Source organism: Puntigrus tetrazona, chromosome 6 (assembly GCF_018831695.1).
Source record: "Puntigrus tetrazona isolate hp1 chromosome 6, ASM1883169v1, whole genome shotgun sequence".
Taxonomy (NCBI): domain Eukaryota; kingdom Metazoa; phylum Chordata; class Actinopteri; order Cypriniformes; family Cyprinidae; genus Puntigrus; species Puntigrus tetrazona.
This window is the reverse complement of record NC_056704.1, coordinates 18,472,025-18,489,686: the sequence shown is the minus strand read 5'-3', so window position 1 is coordinate 18,489,686 and position 17,662 is coordinate 18,472,025. Positions and strand designations below refer to the sequence as shown.

The window sequence follows — 17,662 nt, the reverse complement described above, 5'->3', positions numbered from 1 at the left end:
TTATGCTCTCGCGCCATGGTCTCCACCAGCTCTTCTTACCTTTGAGCACAGCACATCACTGCCACAATTACCGGTAACGAAAGAACACCAAACAGCCTTCGTTTCTGTATTCCAAACATTCCTTATACTCTTTCAGGCAAGGAATCGAGCGACAAAACGGACGTTGTAAGGTTTCCTCGCGTAGGTAACAGGTTACGTTATTCCATCAGTGGGTTTTTGCTAAAGAACTCCAATTACTGTCAAACGCGCGTAAACAAATCGCTGCGATCCGGGTTTTCGCTCTCTTGTGGAGACTGCGTTATTTGGTTAGGTGCTCGGTAAATACAATGCATTTTGCCCAAGACACTACCGGAGCTTGCAGCAGGGGAGTCGGTGTTTGGGGCTCAGCCAGATCCCCATCCTTCGGTTTTAACGCCCGTAGCTGTGCCGTCCCGAATCTACACCCTCTGCCGAAGTCTCAGTCTTACGCCTCTTGTTATGTTTCAGCTACAAGCAAAGAACGGTCTTTCGAGACAGTTGACAAATTATTTTTCTCATGTACCCAACAAAACGCGCCTGCTAGGAGAAACGCGTGAATTGGAAACTGAAAAACTGAAACCGAAAGTTCGACTATTGATTCGACAACTGATGACCGAGACGACCGGAGTGTGATGAAATTGCTATGTGAGCACGAGGACTTCACTATAAGTAAAGTGGTCACGTGACATTCCACAAGCTTCGGCGCAAACGGCGTTTCGTTTGAGCGTGTAACGCGGAGTTTGCTCAAACAATTCTTTACGAGTCAGTTCAAACGAAAACTTAACTATGGAGCGTTCGGCGCGCGCGGTTTCGTGATCTAGTAAAAAAAAAAAAGCGCGTATACCCTACGCTTGGGTAAAAGTCGAAGAGAACGATTGGGAGGGGTTTCCCCTCTGTTTAACTATTCGTTCATGGAAAGCAATAAAAACGGTAAGTATTTTAGACGATTTATTCATAAACGGCTCCTGTGTTTTGCCATTGTTGCTGGTGGGTGTACATTTTAAATCTTTGTCAAGAGAAAGCAACCTACAACAAAAGCGCAACGATGACTGAGTCACGACTTCTTGTGTTGCAATTTCATCATTTGCTGTTCAGGTAAACATCATCGGTGGTTTCTTACCGTGACTTGAACGCAGGAAGTCAGGGGAGGGACCGTGAAAGTACTGATTAGTTTCATCAGTACCTCGGCAAGAAAATGAGCAAGAACTGGTGCATCTTTTTTGGTTTAATATGCGTTTGGTGTGTGTGATGATCAACCAATCAATAAATGTCATTTCTCCATTTGATTGTTATGGACACAAGTAATCTCTTCTTCTCTCTCAGAGAAGATCATTTCAACTGCACATATCGGCTACAACAAGGTATCAAATGCAGTGCTTTCTGTTTTATTAGAACATTACATTTATTAGGACGTCTCCTGCACTGTACCTCTGTGTGCGCTCGCGCATACTAATAGTGATAAACAGAACATCATGTGACAGAGCGGAAGAGGAATAATTCTGCTTTATTGACACCTTCTGTGATACAATCAATCTGATATATTACTTGTTCTCACTACCACTCCCCATCAATGGATATTAAGGCTCCTCCATTTAGCCTCTAGACAATTTTATTATACATAATCAGATTTTCAGTGAGGCTTGACAGTCTGCTGAAGATTAAGCACAAGTGTAATGGCTTCTACCAAGCTTTAAAAACTCATTAAGCTAATCCTGTTAATTTGACCTGTGTTCAAAAAACAGGTCCGCATTGTTCGGAACTGAATGGAAAGGCTGTTTACGAGAGCTGTTGGTGGATTTGACACGGTCAGTGGTTGAAGTTAGTGGCCTTCTTAAATCCCTCACGCTGCATTAAGACTGTAGTGTGAGGACTGATGCCGCCCTAATGCTTTTAGAAGCAGACGCCGGATGCAGAGGGATGTGGCTGTGCTTCCTGGTTTCAGAAGCTATATCCCAGAGAGGCGAGGGTTGAGACTTCACTAAGATGTTTTTGGACGCTCGTTCTTCTTGTGTCCTCGGGTACATTCTGTTAGTATAGCAATATTTAGCTTTTGATTCGCTGCCTGAAAAAGTGTTAGGACGACATTAGTCTATTATGATGGATATATCTAAACCGTCATCGTTTTTTATTGATAGCAATTCTTATTTAAACTATTTTAGGACAGTTGGTCCTGAATCCTGTGCTAGGATTACCATTCAACGAATGCCTTTTAAATGACTTGTCAGCTTTTGAGTTTGAACTGAATTTGAATTGTGGTACCCAACACGCAGAATTGCAGTTTGAATTGGGAAAAAGAATTTTAAAGTCACACCACCATTACTTTAAACAATAGAGATTGTTTCAATTACAGTAAATAAAAAAACCCTGAAATTTAAATTAATATAATAGTACGTTTTATAGATAGATATTTTAAAATGAGATCGATATTTTAAAATGTGACTAAAATGTATTCATATTTAATTTATGTATTTATTCAAAGATAGATAGATAGATAGATATTTTGAAATGAGACTAAAAGTCATATTTATTTATATTTTTAATCAAAGATAGATCGATAGATCGTTTTGAAAAGAGAATACTAAACTAATAGAAAGTATGTATTTCATTTATATATTTAATCTTATGTACTAAGTTATTGTTTTTTATTTTATGTATTTATTTTATGTGTTTATTTATTCGTGGGATGGGCGAATATACACCAAATTTTCCCAGAGTTCAATACCTGCGCTGAATTGTGTTGCGTTGAACCTGTGTCGACATTTCCTTTCTCATCATTCCATTTCAAATTTCAGTATTAATTTCTTTAGGGCACGGCCAACACAGCTCAAACTCATGAACTGGCAGGATATCAATTATTCAGTAGAATTTTGCAACAACCCCTTTCTCTACAGAACTAAAACTCATAGAATCATGTCAAGCGTACGAGTGTTTGTTCACCTTTTAACCTCAGTGTTGGGATTAATAGAGTACAGAGCATTTAATATGAAAAAAAAAGTTTCTGGGAATTTCTTTGTAGGCATATACATATAGGAAATGATTTCTAAGCTTCTTGCAGCATAAACGTTTATGAAGTGCAGCTACTATAAGGAGAGAGATGGAAAGCGAGGGTAGCTCTGAACAGCACTTACCCACACACACCCACATCCCATCATCCAAACAAAGCACTCCACTCACACATCATCTGCAAATGCAAAGGCTCCTCGGTGTGTGGGCTGAGCAAATGGCACCAAGTCACGGTCACACACCAAGCCAAATGCTGTTAAAGCCTTTAAAGTAACACTAGTCAAACATGCTGTGGAGGACTGGAACCTTTTAATATGATCCCTGTCTTTGCCTTTAAAATGACCGGTGCCCTCTGACCCCTGTAATTGTCAGGAATAAGGCCACGTCTGCAGGTTCACAAGACACTTTGCTTTATTTCACCCACTGGACTATCAAAGCTGTTTTCAGATCTACCGTAGGGGTTATGTAGTATCACGGAAAGGGAGGGGGGGGTGTGACGTGGTTCCACTGAATTCCATTGAAAGGGCTTTTCCTTCCATTTGTGTCAAATTGCAGATGCAGAAGACCTCTCTCCCCCGCGCGCCCCCACCACCTCCTCCAGATTAAATGGACACAGATAAATAGATCCTCTGGATGGAGTGAATATTGCATTGTGCTGAATGAATAATGTATGTATGTGGCGGGGCTGATTTGTTTTTGATTGAGACAGAACTCTGCAAATTCACTCATAATACCTATCGAAGGATTCAGACTCCTGTGATACTATGCTTCCTAACATTTAAAATGAGCTGAACATCTAATCACCTACAGGTCATTTAAGATGCAGATGTGTTTGTTTCTTCATCTCATCAGATGTGGAGAAATGTAGCAATTATGTCACGTGCGCACCGGAGATCTTCTGTGATGAATGGGTGCCGTCAGCAGGAGTGTTCATACAGCTAATAAAAACATCTCTCACATCAAAAATTATCATCATATTTATTTGAAACTGTTTAGGACTGTTTTTTCCTTATTAGTTGTGTTGGGTCTGTGCCTATTTCTCCACTGATACAGATTAGACCCTTTTTTTCTCACAGGTGAAATCAATAATATGAATAGAGGAATCGTATTTTAGCTGGAAACAATGTTTTGAAGTTAAAAACATGTTAATGATGGATTTCTTTGTTACAGACATGCAACTTTTCACTTTACATGTTAATTGGTGGATTGGGGTCATGTTGTAGGTTATTGTTATGTTTTTATCAGCTGATTGAAATCTGATTCTGGCGGCACCCATTCACTGCAAAAGATCCATCGGTGATTTAATGCCCAGTTCTCCAAATCCATTCATATGAAGAAACTCACCTACATCTTGGAAGGCCCGAGGGTGGGTAAATTCTGTGAATTCAGTGAATTATCATTTTTAGGTAAAAAAAAAAAAAAATTTGTAAAATGCAATGAAATCTACAAAATGAGTAACTTACCTTGTATCATAGATCGCAAACAGCTTTTTATTCCCATCCACTGCATTCCTGCAAAACAGAGGGAGGTGATGTTACTTTTCCCATCACTTAATGCCCTGTAACCAATTTTAGAATGAACATTCTGTGAACAATTGTGATGTTTCCAAAAGCATTTCCAAACATATTACTTTTATGTCTTGAGTTGCAATTGCGTCATTGTGTTAATCTTTGTTATTAAATATCTGTTTACCACGAGCTCGTATAGTACAGACACACACACGAAACTAGATGAGGATTATCAGAGGCTCTCAGGACACAGGTGGACTGTAGAAGTAACAGCTGCTCTCGTGTGAAAATCTCTGGAGGCCGCTTAAATGAAGTCAATCAGAAGTCAGACAAAAGCACTTCAAAAATGAATCAATCCCCAAAACAAAAGACTACGATATCACATTATACCTACACAGCAAAACTGTCTGTACAATCTTCATGAATCTAGAAAAATCCTTACGGATACATGTCTCCCCCCCTCAGTAGCGCTGTGACCATTAAAGCCAACCCAAAGCAGATGTTTAATTTACTCACTTGAATCAAAGACTCTTCGCTTCTCTTGCTGTAAATCAACACGATACCCGCAGCAAGCGTGTTTTACTGGGATTCTTTAATACGTGTGCTTTTATTTATTTATTTTTAAGTTATAACGTGAATACTTTTGGATTAGGTATTTTGCATAATCGCCAGAACAGCCCTGTTCTAATTTTTTTTTTTTTTGTGATACCTACGGCATTTAAGACATTTCCCGGATGCCCTGTCAGCCCAAATCAGCAACGGGACGTCTTTCATAAAATAAACTGGTTCAATAAGTTCTTTTGACTTATGCACAACGTGAAACTGGAGCAGGCAGAGCTTTTTAAGGTTTTCATGTATCGACTGAAGCACTGCGGTGATAGTCAGCATCAGAAAAAAAAATGGGATTAGAGTTCCCTCTGATGGCTGTCCTCATTACTACTCGTGCCTTTTATAAAACAATAACCGACTCCAGCTCCAGCAAACCATTTTTGAATCTAGTCGTATCAAAATCAATATTACGCATCTTTCACTGGTACCTCGATTACTTACTGATACCTAGGTTTCACGCACGCTTTAATTTATCCTCAGGACGATTCTCTTAATTTACAACCCGTTTTAATTGAGTAGGTTAAAACTGATACTTTTAAACCATAAATATCCCCAGTGGAGATATAATAGCCCGCGCGCAGAGGAAGACAGTCTTCATTAAACAGCCTGGCGCAGGGGGGCTGCCTAGGGGTAAACGCTCGCGCGCAAAATGCCTAGTAAGCGGAATTGTTGGGAAATCCGCTCATTTTCTGCCGTCCGCGCTCGCGACGCGCGCCGGCGCCGGGGTAATCGCGCTTTTCTCTGAATAAGCTCAAACAAGATAAGTTTCAAACCCCAACGGCCGCTCAAATTTCCCTCGGGGGGTAATTATGCAGCGCGCGCAGAGGTGACGTCCTACCACTTTGGTCCCAAACACGAACAAATGCCAGTAGAGTGACAGTCGGGACAGAGTGGGGGAGAGCAACGGACGTCCAAAACCGGCGACCCGGTAAGCGGAGAACCCTGTTAAACTCTGTAACGCTCGAACGGTTGCGCAGATAAGCGCTGAGATGTCGTACACTAAGCAACCTCAGAGGGAAGAAGGGGGGGAAAAAAGTAATGGTCTGTTAAAGGGGATGTGTTGACTGGAGGGGGAATAAGGGGGGAGAGAGAAAGACTGTTTTAAGGGCTGTTGTGCTGTCTGGTTACTGTCGTTCAATTGGATTTAGGAGTGATGAAGAGGTCTTTGGGATGCGGGGGAAAGGAAGGGATGCTCTGCAGCGGTTCTTCAGTCACTGAGTCGTAAGAGAGGACGGAACAATGAGCCTGTACGGTTAAGACTGGATATATCTGAAGAACAACGCATCGCACTACTGCTGTAAGCCGGACGTTGCGGGATTTTGCTCACTGCTTCAAAAGGAATTCATTGCAGTTGTTCAACGTGGATCCACTGCACCATTCAGGTATTTAAGGTAAGACGCGAGGCTTTTACTGTACAGCGGCTCTGCTCAACTCTGCTTTGCAGGACCCGCTATAAATGTTCGACAAGTTTATACGCCAGAGGCTGTTAAAACTACGAATTACAGCCGCTGCAAACTCAGCGCTTCCACAGCTTTTTACAAACGGTCGCGTTGAGGGGGATGTTGTAAACTGGCGTTCAGGGGACGTGCGAGAAAACATGAGAACATATTCTTGACGTGGCGTTAAAATAAATAAATAATTGCTTCGATCAGCAAGTAATTCAAATGTTAATTCGAATTTAGCATAATTAAAATGAAATGATGACAGCGTTGTAATTGCATCAATAATAATAGCGATTTAAAAAAGTATTTTGTTAACACTTTTGCTTAATTGCTTTTAAATGACATTGGTTGTTTTTGAGTACACAGGTCGTCCTGTTTTAGGTTTTTTTTTTGTATGCAACCCGAAACTTTGTCTCTCCCTCTTAATTTTCTTTTTATTTCCAATTAAAATGTGCATGTTTCAGTTTCCTGGAGAGTGGCCAGATTATCATAGTGCTGGATTGAACTCCCTATGCTGGACTTTTGCAGGCATGGGATATGGACCACATTGCAGCGCTAAAATGAGAAGTCTGTGGGTCGGTGTTCTGTTCATGACTTTCACCTGCCATCCGAGGTAGATTGCACGCTTGCCATGTAACTTTCTCTTTTTTTTTATTGTTCTTTTAGTTTTTTTTCGCAGGTGTCAGTTTACGTTAAATATCATATATCTGCAATTAATTGATGCTGATTCAAATTTCCTCACCGCTACCATTGCGGTCGTGTTTGAAAGGAGGATGGGAGTTAATGCTTGCAGTTATTAATTATCTTTGTGGTCTTGTTCATCAGCCTTTCCCAGACTACTACAGGGATTCCTAAAGAGTCAGAGCTCAATGATAACATCACAGTTTTCACACGAATCCTGGATGGATTGCTGGATGGCTACGATAACAGACTGCGACCTGGGCTTGGAGGTAAACTGCCTAGATACTATTTCCATCTCTAAAACCTAATCTGTAGCGAAATCGTGCTTTAGTGAAAAGGTGTTTTTTCTTTGTATATTAATGGCATTTATGTTTGGCATTGACCTTTGAGAGTTATTCTGAAAAGATGTGCTCAGATAAAGGCAGATGGTTTTTGAAAAACAGAGAGAACGCCTGCACATTCCATCGTGACAGCAGCATGAAGGACTTTCATTAAAAAGGAGAGAGATGCTGCTTCTATTCAATCTTCTAACTGGAAGGAAAAGTACATAGAAAAGAAAAAAAAAATCTGTTTTTATACAGCAGATGTTTGCACCGAGCAGAAGTGATCGCTGAAATTGCCTGGTCCTCTGTGAAAATCAAACGGCCACTATTTCCCGGCACTCTCAATTACAGTGTTCTTGCCAGAGACAGAGGTAGAGAGAGAGGGTGAGAGCGGGATATGAATGTGGCCGCTGACCTTGAGAAAGCTATCGTTCTTTTCCAAAGGTGCAGGTTCATTGTTCTCAGAGGTCGAAAGCATGGCAGAGAAAGAGAATAAACACAGGCTGCTCTGTTTCCACGTGAGAGAGTTCAAGGGAGCACATCTCATAACTGTAGCTGCAGCAACGTGATGTCAATTGACAAATGATGGCATTGGACTTGATTTAGTGCCTTGAGAAGGAAAGTGCAATCAGGCGGATGAAATTAATTGCTTTTCATTTAAAAAATGAATGCATCTAAATAACGTGGCCGGATCAAAGCATACTTTAGTGCAAATTCTGTATATTTTTATATTATATTTATGCATGATATATGCTTATATGTACATAACGCTATATTTGTAATGTAAATTCTGTGAATTTGCATTTAATTTTTAATAGTTTTAGTTTTTTTCTGTGTCTATAGATTTTTTTTTTCATTTTTTAGTATAACTAAATCAAAATGATACCTTGGAAACTAACGGAATTTTACTTTATTTCAGTAATAAAAGTTTTTTAATTGTTTTAATATTAGTTTCAGTTTTAGTATTTATGTATTTAACTATGTACAGTATGCAATGACCAAAACTGAACTAAAAAAAATGTTTTTGGATTTTACAGAGAAAGTGACAGAAATAAAAACCAACATCTTTGTTACCAGCTTTGGACCAGTTTCAGATACTGAGATGGTAAGTATTTCAGCCATATCCTTCTTTATGAAGAAGCATCATTCACTAACCTCCACAAATTCTCCTCTGAGATATTTCCTCATCAGGACCCCCTTCATTAAATCCTGCCTCCATACTTCACCTCTGCAACATTCCCTTATATTCTGTATGCGCTATCTTACGCAGGTCAAAGTACGTTTGATGAATGATACTATTGTTCGTTTTTTTATTCAGTCACGTGACACATGCGATTCTTCCTTCAGGCAAGGTCATTGATGTAATTGATGGGCCACTGGAGAAAAAGTTTATGGGGAGGCCTCAGCGGACCCCTCCTCCTCATAACAGTACCCGGGGTACATCGCGACGACCCTGCCTTCAGGTGCACACTAATGACACTAATATTTTTCTCTCCACAGGAGTACACCATTGATGTGTTTTTCCGTCAAAGCTGGAAGGATGAGCGTTTGTGTTTTAAAGGGCCGATGGAGATGCTACCTCTGAATAACCTACTGGCCAGTAATATCTGGACACCGGACACCTTTTTCCTCAACGGCAAAAAATCCATTGCTCACAACATGACGACACCCAACAAGCTTCTGAGACTGAAGGATGATGGCACATTGCTGTACACCATGAGGTACCAGTTTAAGCTTTAAAACCTTGTCAACTGCTGCGTGCATGAATGGATTTGAGTAGTTATGGCTAGTACAGTTACAAATTTGACCTTCATCATTTATGCCTTTCTCACTCCTGTCTTGCACTGTTGAACCCTCTGCAATGCCACAGATGTGTTAAGCACTCGTGAACTTGGTTCCTGCCGAACTCAGCATCTCATGTTTCACGTTGTACAGTCTCAGTGGGTATGTTCAGTTTGCCCCTGCCAAAGCTAAGATTTCTTTCTATACATTTTTTCTGATGCTGTCTATTCATAGGACGTTACATCAGATCTATCTATCTATCTGTCTGCTTGCCCTGCCAACAAAATATTACAAACGACGTATATATATATACATACATACATATATGCAATGACCATATGTTTAATTTAATTTGTACATTTATTTAAATGTAATTTTTGAAAATTGTGGAATACGTTTGTGAAACTTCACTGATTATTTTGCCACTTTAAGTCATTATTACTGATCCTACCAAGACTATTTTAATCAAGACCAATGTGTCTATTTTTCACTTAAAAACCTACATATTTTTAGCAAGTAAACTTTTTTTGACTTTGAGCAGTGTACTGAGGTTCTAGAGGCAAATTACGATTTTGTTGACACTCCACGCACATTTTATTCAGAAAATGTACCTCTCTCTAGTTTATTTTAGTTTGTCTTTGTGCCCTAAACCAGTCATCCAAGGGTGTTCCAACCTAAGGGTGTTCCAGAGAAAAAGCAAGAGGGGGTGCGACAAAGCAAGAGATAGAAACAAAAGAAAAAGAGAAAGCAGAAGAGGGCATGTGGCTGTATGTTTTATGCCCCTGTTGTTGAGTTGTTCTTCACAGACTGTCTGCTCCATTACTCGCAGTATCAGGGCAGAGGGAGAGAACACGCACGCACACACTTACAATCACACACAAACAGTTTCTGCTCGCCATGCTATCATCAGCAACAATCTACTGCCAAGCACTGAACACTGCTGTGTTAGTGCTGTATAAAAGCCGCTATTGTTGTTCTCAAATGGCATCAATACTAAATCCTCTCTGTAGTAGAATCTGCTTGAGTAAGTGCTGAATTTTGAAGAGCACAATCGTAAAGTGTTTAAATTGTGGCGGTTATGTATTCATTGTTTTTATTCCTCCAGGGTTACGGTTACGATGATCCATTATATAATGAGTTATTAGTTTTTATTAACTCAAATTTAAATGCAGAGAGGGATTTGGTGAGTTTTCCACAGAGGTAACAATTAGATTTCGTGTAGTGGGGCTAAAGCAATATAAAATAAATGAAAAAGTCAAAGAACATGGATCATTTCATTTACATGAAACGCATTGCTTTCTCATTTGCGGAGCGTGTTTTTTTTTCATCATTTGTGTTGTATATTGTTAGACCAAATGCATCTTACAAAAATTATTCAATTGCTAAAGCCTTAGATAGAGCTGCTTTTTTAGATCGTAGATTGAACGAGAACATCAATCAAACATTAATGACTCTGAGAGGAAATGACTCAGAGCATGTCATTTAGAAATCAATGGTGGAGCTATTGTAGCTTGCCTACAATAAACTCTGCCCAGTGTTGCATTTCCTAACAGTGCGAACCATTAAAAAGGCCTTTTACCACTCACTAATGCGCACATTGTTTCCGGAAAAGTGATCAGCAGTAAGGTTTTTTATTTTTCCTGCTGAGATGGAAAGGAGCACCTTAGCTGCCATGAAAAAGCAGGGCAAAACAGTTTCACCACCCACATTCTAAAAGTGGAATGCAGTCTACAGGCTTTTATTAGAGTTAAAAAGGAGGTTATGAGACCGAACAAAAGGGAGATGTTCTAGAAACTGTCAAATCTTCTGAAGGATCTGCCATGTTTTTAAAATAACTTCTTAGCTTGAGCTTGATGTTGAGACAAATGGTGCAGAAGGAAAACATACATTGTAAAACTATATGGTAAAAAACGATTTTAAACAGAGCCATAAGACATGTCCACCTCAATATTTAAATTATTGGTTGACTAATATGAATTTTTCAAAAAGCGACTTTTTACCTTTGATCCTCTTAATATTATATATCTGTTTTTATATATATGTATATATAAAATTTTATCTCTCTCCCTCTCTCTCTATATATTTTTTGTATATACAAAACCACCCTTCAGTACAGGCATCTGATAGTCCATAATTGTTGTATGTTGTTATGTACAATAATTTCTATAAATTGCAATGACACCTGCATACACTGTATATAAAGAGAATATAAAATTATATATATATATATATATATATATATATATATATATATATATATATATATATATATATATATATATATTTTAATCCTGCATTTCATTTAATGCCAGTCTGCAATTGGGTTGTTTTGCCTAAATAATAATAACTAAACAAATGCAGCTAACTTAACATAATAAAAACACCATAACACAATAAAAACATGATTTATGAAAATGATCATGTTGTCTGTTTTTGTAAATAAACTCTTTATATACAATCTGAAAGGTAAAAAAATAAATATTACAAAATATATATTGAAAAGAAATAGTAAGAAAGTAATATTTTAAGTATGCATTATTTATAATAACAGCTTAGGTTTGTATATTACTATAGTGCTGGCACAGAATCAGCCACTGTTATTTAGAGATACCGACTTCCTCTACAGAACATTCATGCGAAATTTGTAAGACAGCCAAAGGAAGAACAGAAAATAATAATTTATGAGCTTTAATGGGCTATCACAGACCAAATAAAGCTCACCGTCAGGATCAAGCTCTGAACGCTCATGATTTGTCAAGGCCCCGGTGCCACATCATTTCGTCTCCACATCCAGCAATGCTGACCTCAGCACTAACTGTGTTCAGTAAGTACATAGCGAGCCCTTCACCTCCCATATGGCTGGTTTTGATAAAGTTGTGTGAGCTGGTCGAATGGAGGTTGAGTTTAGAGGACAGTCCTTCATTTTTCCAATACAGCAATTCATCATGGAGCTGTCAGAGATGAAGGCCCTGCACTGATTAAGTGAAAGAACAGCGCCTCACGTGTCCCGCCCCATTAATTACATTCTCGCAGGATTTCCAGTCAGAGATACAACCATGGGCCCTTCAACCCCGGTCTCATCCTCAGATGCTGATTATGGAGGTTTTAAGCAGCTCTGGTTGCATGGCAATATCAAACCCTTCATTACGCTGTCAGCTGAGGGTCAACACTGACGTCTTATTGCACTGCTTACGCCAAATCATTGAACAGGTTCCAGCATGGAAGCGTAATGCCTACAGGGTAGCATAATATGGCAACCATCCTGTAGCCATTATGGTAATTCTAGCTATGATCAGCCTTGATCTCATATAATTGCTGTGCTAAACGGCCTTGCTGATGACTTTTGGTTTAGTAGCAGACTTGAACATTGATTTAAATAGACTTTATGCAGCCAGACATTGTATATGTGATGGACGTACTTTGTTAAAACAGGAAATGCCCAAATCCTTCTGGCTGTTTAACAGAGGGACAATAATAATGCGATGCTGCTTCCATTTCATATTGCTAATGTCATGTTAGATCACTTATGTACTCTATAATATCCAGCAATCAAATTCAGCAGCACTCTCTCAGATAGAATGAATTGATGTTGCAAAAATCCATCTCCATCACATTTAATGTGTTTAGCCTCAGATATTTTCAGAAAATCATATGGTTGTAGAAATGCTGTGTTTCATAAGTGGTCCACTAGAGGGGGCTACAGGATAGCAGATTCAGCCACTGCAGCGTTCTCCAGGGGGTTTAAACTTTTAACATAAAGACAATATATACTTTCAAACAAATACATATATACATATAAGAAAAACAACAATATAATAAACAATACTAAGCAACGTAATTTTTAGTTTCTCAAATTTATTCACTTAAATTTAAAATAAAATTACTTTTAAATCGAATCTGTCTTCTCTAGTGTGGTAGAACTAAATGTAGTCCCTAGTGAAAAAAAAAAGTATTTCAAATAAATTTATTTTATGCTAATATTACAAGTACATTTACATATTTGCTTGTTTGTGCTTAATAAAAAATACCTTGTGCATTGTAACTGGTATACTTAAAGTCTGGTAAGTTGTAACAACTCATTTTGTACTTGAAGTAACACTTAAGTGTCATTGCACTTGATACTGCTTAAGTGGAATTATTGCAAGTATACTTCAGGTAGGCTTTAAAAGACTGCATTTAAAGACTGACATTATACACACTATCCTAAATAGTATATTAAAACACCGTTTAGGCACACATCAAAAATGATTTGAAGTTTTTTTAGGATTTATAGCACAGGTGATTTTTTTCTGCTGGGCTTACATGGCACAGTATTATTATAATTTTTTGCTTGTATATTCCAATGGTGGCAATGTCAGTTCAAAATAAATCTTTGAAATCTTATTGTATGAAGCTTCAGCGTTTAAAGATGCACTAGAATCAAACAGGAGTGAAAACTGAATTTTGAATAAGAAATTATGTTTTTATTCATGTGTTTGTAATACTGGTGTGTGTGTGTGTGTGTGTGTGTGTGTGTGCACGCACTTGCTTATAAGCAGAGCCAGAATTAGCGGCGCTTTACTTCACCGATTTGGCAGCATTCCTACATCTGGCACATGAGGGCACCCTTGATCTATAAATATATCTAAGAGCACTCAACACGCTAGCTCAGTCTTCCTATTAATATACACAAGTTATTCAAGCCTAGAGTTACATTAAGAGGATTCTCAAAAAGACATTGAACACTGATTGAATTAGTTACAATTGGCTACTCACTGTTCCAGTAATGTTTGTGTAAGAGGATGATGATGTTTATACTAAAAACTGATCTTTAAAACATATTCAGATATAGATTTAATCATATTTTCTTTTTCTGTCTTCAGACTGACCATATCAGCGGAGTGTCCCATGCAGTTGGAGGATTTCCCTATGGATACTCATGCCTGCCCACTTAAATTTGGCAGCTGTAAGTCCATAATATTTTATTCTGAATGAAGAACAATTCCTTTACCACTGCCCAAAAAATCCTTTTTGAATGTTTCATTGCCTTTTTTATTTTGCCTGGAAATAGCAGATTCCAAGAAATCATAAAAGAATCTCTCTGATGAAGTATAGTCACTACTCAAAATGCAAGATTACCGTCTTATTCAGTAAATACATATGAATAGTATATCTCATTTAGATTAAGAAAATTGTAGAATAAACCCTCTTTCGTATATATATATATATATATATATATATATATATATATATATATATATATATATATATATATATATATATATATATATATACAACTTTACAATCATGTGCAATCATATATATATATATATATATATATATATATATATATATATATGTGTGTGTGTGTGTGTGTGTGTGTGTGTGCACAGCATGTATTCACTTATGAAACGTTAGCAGAGCAGAGGAAGGAATAATAGCAACATTGTGTATATTTTATAGGAAATTTCCTCTGCTGGGAGATGATGGGAAAAATCATCTTTCTTATATTATGCACAAAGCACCTCTTTGCCTTCATCTTCATTTCTCACTGCATTTGTTCTCAATACATTTTTGTGTAGCTTTTACCAAAATATTCAGTCAATTTATGCTAACTTGGCCTACTTTAGTCAGCTTGATGGACTGGTGTTTAAGGTATATCTGTACACATACTGTGTCCAGTTTAGTCTGATTATCACATGGCATCCTGTCCAAGAGCAGGATTAAGATTATCACCTGGTGCTAGCAGAAAGAAGGGTGACTTGAGGACTGGATTAGTAGGAAGGTGTCCTGCCATCTCTCCCGCGCTCACGTACGCACTACCCACACACAAAAGAAAGGCTTTTTGGTGTTAAGAAGCCAGGGATGACCTGAGATGGGCTCAGCTTTCTTTGATGTTCAGAGCATTAGAGGATAGGGCTGTATACAGAAAGCCTTTGGGTTGGGATATAGCAGAAACCATGACAGACAGCGCTTAGGGGGGGCGTCACTGATGTTTTATGATTGTGCATATCTAAATATTTGATTGTATTTTTGTAGCTTCATGGTAAAATCCCTCCTGACCCGAAGTTCATTCAGTAGTTGCATAAAACCACGCATTGTGCTTACTCTCTCTATGGGTATGTCAAGATTTAATAAATAAATAAATAAAAATAGGCCAGCATAAGGTGATGTTTAATCTAATCTGGCCCGTGACCTAAAACGAGTCTGATGCAGTGCTTTTGGGAATCTCATAGGCTTCCCGATGTGATTGGATGGATTGTTAAATTAGAACATCAATGTAGTTAGAAGTACAGAATAAAATCTAATCACTCTAAAAGTAAAATTGTACTAGCATGCCTGGTTTGACCTGAATCCAAATTGATGACAATCCTTGAAACTAATATTAAACCAGCCACGCTGCATCAATTGAAGATACTCCCCTGTCTAAAAAAATATTTTGCACACTAATAAAACTCTTCTTCTGGTATACTGAAAATATTTTAATAACAGTAATAACAAGGCTTAATCCCCCTCACCCCACCAGCTCTGGTTTGGTTTATACCCATTTTATGGACAATAGCATAACCAACAAACTTGACTTGACTTACTTTTTTTTTCATTGATCTGATCATATATTATCTCTTTTATTATAGAAGCAAGAAGTACTTAACACATCATGAATATTTAATGAAGACTGAGCATGATTTCCACAAATGAACAGTATGGTGTTAATAAACATGAACTATCCTGCACAGAAATGATTGGATTCTATTATTTAGCTATTTTGTTTAATTAGTCATTTCTCAGCATTTCTTGGGTTTTTTAATTTTACATTCTACTGAAGATTTAAAACACCCCGTGAGCTAACTCAAATGTCTCAAATGGTATTAATTATTCATTGTCAGGTGGTAATTGAAAATTTAGCCTTCATTAGGGCTCAACATACTTTCAAACTTTTGAGCTCTCAGACTTGTTTAATGCCATTTCCTCTGCGCGAGTTACTCTACATACAGGCAGCAGAGAATTAGTGATTTAACTTGTAAATCGCACAACAAATGTGTTTACTTGAAGTATTGTGCTCTGTTATGTAAAGGGTTATATAAATTCTGTCTGCACTTAGCAGCTTTTGTTTGGCTGGTTGGATAACAGTGACAGACGCCTGGTTTTAACCGTCATCTCAACAAAAATGCCTTAGAAAGGCAATGCGTTCATATAAATGACAAAAGTTGTGAAGCTGATGTGTGCGTTATGTTAATGCAGAGGCTTTTGTTAAGGAATATTCTGCTCTTCAAAGAGACAGACAATCATTCTCGTAGTTAATCTCAACAGACACAATGTACATCTTAGGCTAAGAACATTCAGCGATTCGGGTACAAAGACATTCATTTCACGATTAATGTAAAGTCAGCTGGTCATTATCACAGAATAGTCCCTGATGTGAAGCTTAGGGTCTCATATCACCCTGTGAGGGTTTATTTTGCGGTAAAGATAGGCTGACTGTACAGTACATTATCCCACTTATTGCATGGCTGGACATGAAATATTGATTTCGAGTTGAAATGATTTCATTATGTGAAAAGAGAGAGACTGTGGAGCGTCTAGGAGCACTGAACTCTATATATATATATATATATATATATATATATATATATATATATATATATATATATATATATATGACTGTCTGACTGGACATTAACCCAGTTATTACATGGTTTGACAAATTAATAAACAGAGATTAAATATTTTGGTTGTTGTCGAAATGAATACATTAGTAAAGATGTAGAGACTGTTGAGTGAATAAACAGTTATTTATACAGCCATTATTCAGCAAGTCGCTATTTTCTTTCACTCCATATTTTTCAGTCTGTATGTCTTTTTTATATATACTTCCTGCCACGTCCATTAAGGTTTATTTGATAAAGTTAGTACCAGTATAGTGTATATTTAGCACTTCCTGTACAGCAGTGCAGCCTTCAGGTTCTCGTGCCAGCTGATTCACCTCAAAAGATTATATAGACCAAATATCACAAAGATGATTCAACCTTGTAAAGGTCCCCAATGGTGAATCATATTTTTGTTCAGATTAATCCAATATATCTTTTCCCAGAGAGTTTGAGAGAGAAATAAGATAAGGCATAGGTCAGCAGTGGGGGATATATCGTATAAGTTAGGTTTACAAAACAATGTGTGAAATACATGTATAGGCCTATTTAAAGACAGATAATAAACAAGTACACACACAAACAACAGTATTTAAACAACCAAGTCACAAACATATCTTGCTGCTTTAAGAATACTGTCCGTGTTTGCTTCTCAGCCTGCTGAGCTAATG

At 37.8% G+C, this 17,662-nt stretch overlaps 2 protein-coding genes across 5 annotated transcripts in view; one reads left to right on the top strand and one right to left on the bottom strand.

Annotated features, from left to right (window-relative positions):
- Window positions 1-777, bottom strand: part of gabrb3 (gamma-aminobutyric acid type A receptor subunit beta3) — a 42,525-nt gene extending 41,748 nt beyond the window's left edge. For both annotated transcript variants that reach the window (XM_043242316.1, XM_043242317.1), the window contains exon 1: window positions 40-777. In XM_043242316.1, the coding sequence (XP_043098251.1) occupies window positions 40-119 (80 nt within the window). In that variant the 5' untranslated portion in view covers window positions 120-777. The remainder of the gene's footprint in view (window positions 1-39) is intronic.
- A 35-nt stretch (window positions 778-812) lies between these two features.
- The window catches only part of gabra5 (gamma-aminobutyric acid type A receptor subunit alpha5), a 30,748-nt gene continuing 13,898 nt past the window's right edge, over window positions 813-17,662 (top strand). Inside the window, exons 1-7 of one of the 3 annotated variants that reach the window (XM_043242319.1) lie at window positions 813-948; window positions 6,287-6,529; window positions 7,109-7,193; window positions 7,406-7,530; window positions 8,622-8,689; window positions 9,085-9,305; window positions 14,229-14,311. In XM_043242319.1, the coding sequence (XP_043098254.1) occupies window positions 7,111-7,193; window positions 7,406-7,530; window positions 8,622-8,689; window positions 9,085-9,305; window positions 14,229-14,311 (580 nt within the window). In that variant the 5' untranslated portion in view covers window positions 813-948; window positions 6,287-6,529; window positions 7,109-7,110. Of the gene's footprint in view, window positions 949-5,499; window positions 6,067-6,286; window positions 6,530-7,044; window positions 7,194-7,405; window positions 7,531-8,621; window positions 8,690-9,084; window positions 9,306-14,228; window positions 14,312-17,662 lie in introns of those variants that run through there. The other 2 variants (XM_043242320.1, XM_043242318.1) reach the window with 2 other exon arrangements.